The 2,713-nt window shown below is 40.4% G+C and overlaps 1 protein-coding gene across 1 annotated transcript in view; it reads right to left on the bottom strand.

Annotated features, from left to right (window-relative positions):
- LOC101856363 (prostaglandin reductase-3) overlaps window positions 1–2,713 on the bottom strand; it is a 25,688-nt gene that overhangs the window by 5,434 nt on the left and 17,541 nt on the right. The window contains exons 10-11 of the mRNA XM_005103886.3: window positions 2,154–2,215; window positions 480–594 (exon numbers count right to left, since the gene is read on the bottom strand). Coding sequence (XP_005103943.1) covers window positions 480–594; window positions 2,154–2,215 — 177 coding nt within the window. The remainder of the gene's footprint in view (window positions 1–479; window positions 595–2,153; window positions 2,216–2,713) is intronic.

Genomic DNA, 2,713 nt, shown 5'->3' with positions numbered 1-2,713 from the left:
GGACTATACCATCTTTTGTAAAATAGGGGGAGCCATACTAAGTGTTCCGTTCCGTTCTTGCGCTCGTGACTCGACTGAACAGTAGGTCAAACATGCCACAAGGTGGTGACAGTGACAGGGGAGTGAATCGGGAATCGTTTGGCGATACAGTTCCGCATTCCGCTGAAGTGAATCATGAATCACGTTCCGCAGGAAAGAGTGGCGATTCAGTTCCGTTCTCGCGCTTGCGACTCAGCAGTAGTTATCAGTTGTAGTTTGTTGTTATCTCGACAAAGATAAATACCAGTGTAAGACTACCTTAAAAACCAAGTAAAAGCAACTAAACTAGGACGTTTGTGTTGATATTTGCTGTTATTTTGTTGTTATCAGTTGTTATTCATTGCTATCAGTTTTTATTCGTTGTTATCAGTTTTTATTTGTTTTTATCTGGACAAAAATAAATACTGGTTCCATTGTATTAATTCATCCAAATCACTAACCGACATTGCAATGGCTGCAGATGGCCCGTCTTTGAAGTCTCCCAAGGTCTTGGCCTCGTCCCCCTGGTAGGTCGACACTTGACCTATCACGATAAGGCGCCCAAAGTTTGCCAAACTGTAGAAGTAAAAAGATTAGAATTGTAGATTTAGATCTATGTTTTACGCCCCCATCAACACAGTTTACATCAAGTGACTCAGATCCAAGTTACCCATGGGGACCGCTTTAGGTAGAGTCTGGATGAGCCTGGGCCTCATTAACTCACTTGATCCTGAATTATTTTTCACCTAACAATCATAGCAGCCAGACGGTTTTGGGGTAGCCTATATTGAATTGTTGACCACAAAAAGACTGAGAAAGCTATAATAATTTTTTTTTAATGTAAAAAGAAAGAAAGAAATGCCCTCATAGGAAAAGAAAACTGCGTCTAATTTGTCTGAACAGTTTCTATTTTGTCAATATTTTAAAATTATGGAAATGTCTGCAGGGAGTTACGCAATTTTTGTGTGTGCCCAATTTATAATAAAATTGTATTGACTTCACTGAGTTCCCGAACACGCAACACTTGAATCTTGAACAAATCCACTTCACATTCTCAACTAAAGACCCGGCTTTACAGCCTTTCTGGCCACGGGTAAGTGTTTCTTTGATAGTGTGTTAGCCAAAACATGGTCCTTGTCTCACCAAGAGAGGCTGGAGGAAGGGGGGAACGGGGAAGGGAGGTTGGGGAGTGATGCTGACCGCACTGCATGACTGTCTCGTGACACGTGCAATCATGCAATTGGACTCGCGCGATGCGGATGGGAGCTAACACATTACATGTAATCGTTTTAAAGTTCTTTTTACCTCCCTTGATTTTCTCTCTATTTCTTTGTATTTGGGGCTTTCAAGGAGATGACAAATTATGGAAATCTCAAACACTATTTCCTATCCCGACGAATTCGAGTTACCAGTGTTTGACTGTAATTAAAAAGTCAAGATTCTTTGGCCATGCCTGTCAGGACTAACTACTACGGCAGAGTATTTCAGAAAATAGATAGACATAGATAGGTGAACAGACAGACAGACAGACAAACAGACAGACAGGTGCAAAATGAAGAAACTACTATTTTCTTTGAAAGCCGAATTGTGAAGCAGCGTGGTGAAATCAGGGGCTTGTCAAAATAATTAAATCAGAGAAATGGTCATTTTTCTGCAGGTTTTGCAATTTAAGAAAAAAAATATTTTTGGTTGAGCACCTTTTACATATGTCGAGAAGCACATTTCTGCGAAGATTTCAATGAAAAAAGTTGATAAATGTCACCCAAAAATTATAATTACATGTACAAGTTTCCAGGGTCTCTCAAGCTATGTATGTAAGATACCAGACTTTGATGGCCATTTTCTTGCTAATTCTACCTCTGAAATCAGGTGACCCCTGCCTCCTTCAATTGCAAATATCTCGACTTCTATTCAAGGTAGATGGGTAATTTTCTAATCACAAGAAAGAAAAATGAACCAGCTTTATTTCACCAATAACTTCAATAACTCAATACACCCAAAAATTGACGTGCGTCTGTTCCCCCATGTTGTTACACAATTGTTAAATAAAAAAGACAAGGGTCAGATACTCTGTCCCGGAACACTGAAGTCAACTTTGGTAAAATGCGAATTCCTAAGGAACTCAAAATACTTACTGTTTCAGAGATGTGTGGAAAATTTCTTTGCCAACGGACTCGTATACAACATCTACACCAGACTGGAGAAAATAAAAATATTGATAAAAATGGTACTTAAATACAAGAAACACAAATTTGCAATGAGTGTGTGTGTGTGTGTGTGTGTGTGTGTGTGTGTATGTGTGCGTATGGGGGGGAGGGGGGTAACGAGAAGTTAGTACCTCCTACACAAACCCGCTGTGGCTGGTTGTTCAAACTGTGGAAACTGCTCTAACGAACACTAGTCCACGACAATCAACTGTATATGGCTACTTCTAAACACCCCTCCTCCCTTTGTGGTTTTTCTGTTTTATAAAGGCACTGCCCAAGAAGTCCACCTGTCTAACACAACCACTCATTTCCTCGACATTGGGTGGCCATCATGGACAATTTCGACTGTACTTAGTCTCACTCTTTTCTAATAAAAGTAAATGTAAGTACCACCCCCTCTCACCCTTGTAATTTTAGAAATAAAAACATTTGGCTTCTCACTCTCACCTGTCTTCCCTTTCTACTCCCCCCTACTCCTCCGCCCCCCC

Source organism: Aplysia californica, unplaced genomic scaffold, assembly GCF_000002075.1.
Source record: "Aplysia californica isolate F4 #8 unplaced genomic scaffold, AplCal3.0 scaffold00394, whole genome shotgun sequence".
Lineage (NCBI taxonomy): Eukaryota > Metazoa > Mollusca > Gastropoda > Aplysiida > Aplysiidae > Aplysia > Aplysia californica.
Note: the sequence above shows the minus strand (reverse complement) of the source record. Positions and strands in the feature narration are given on the sequence as shown.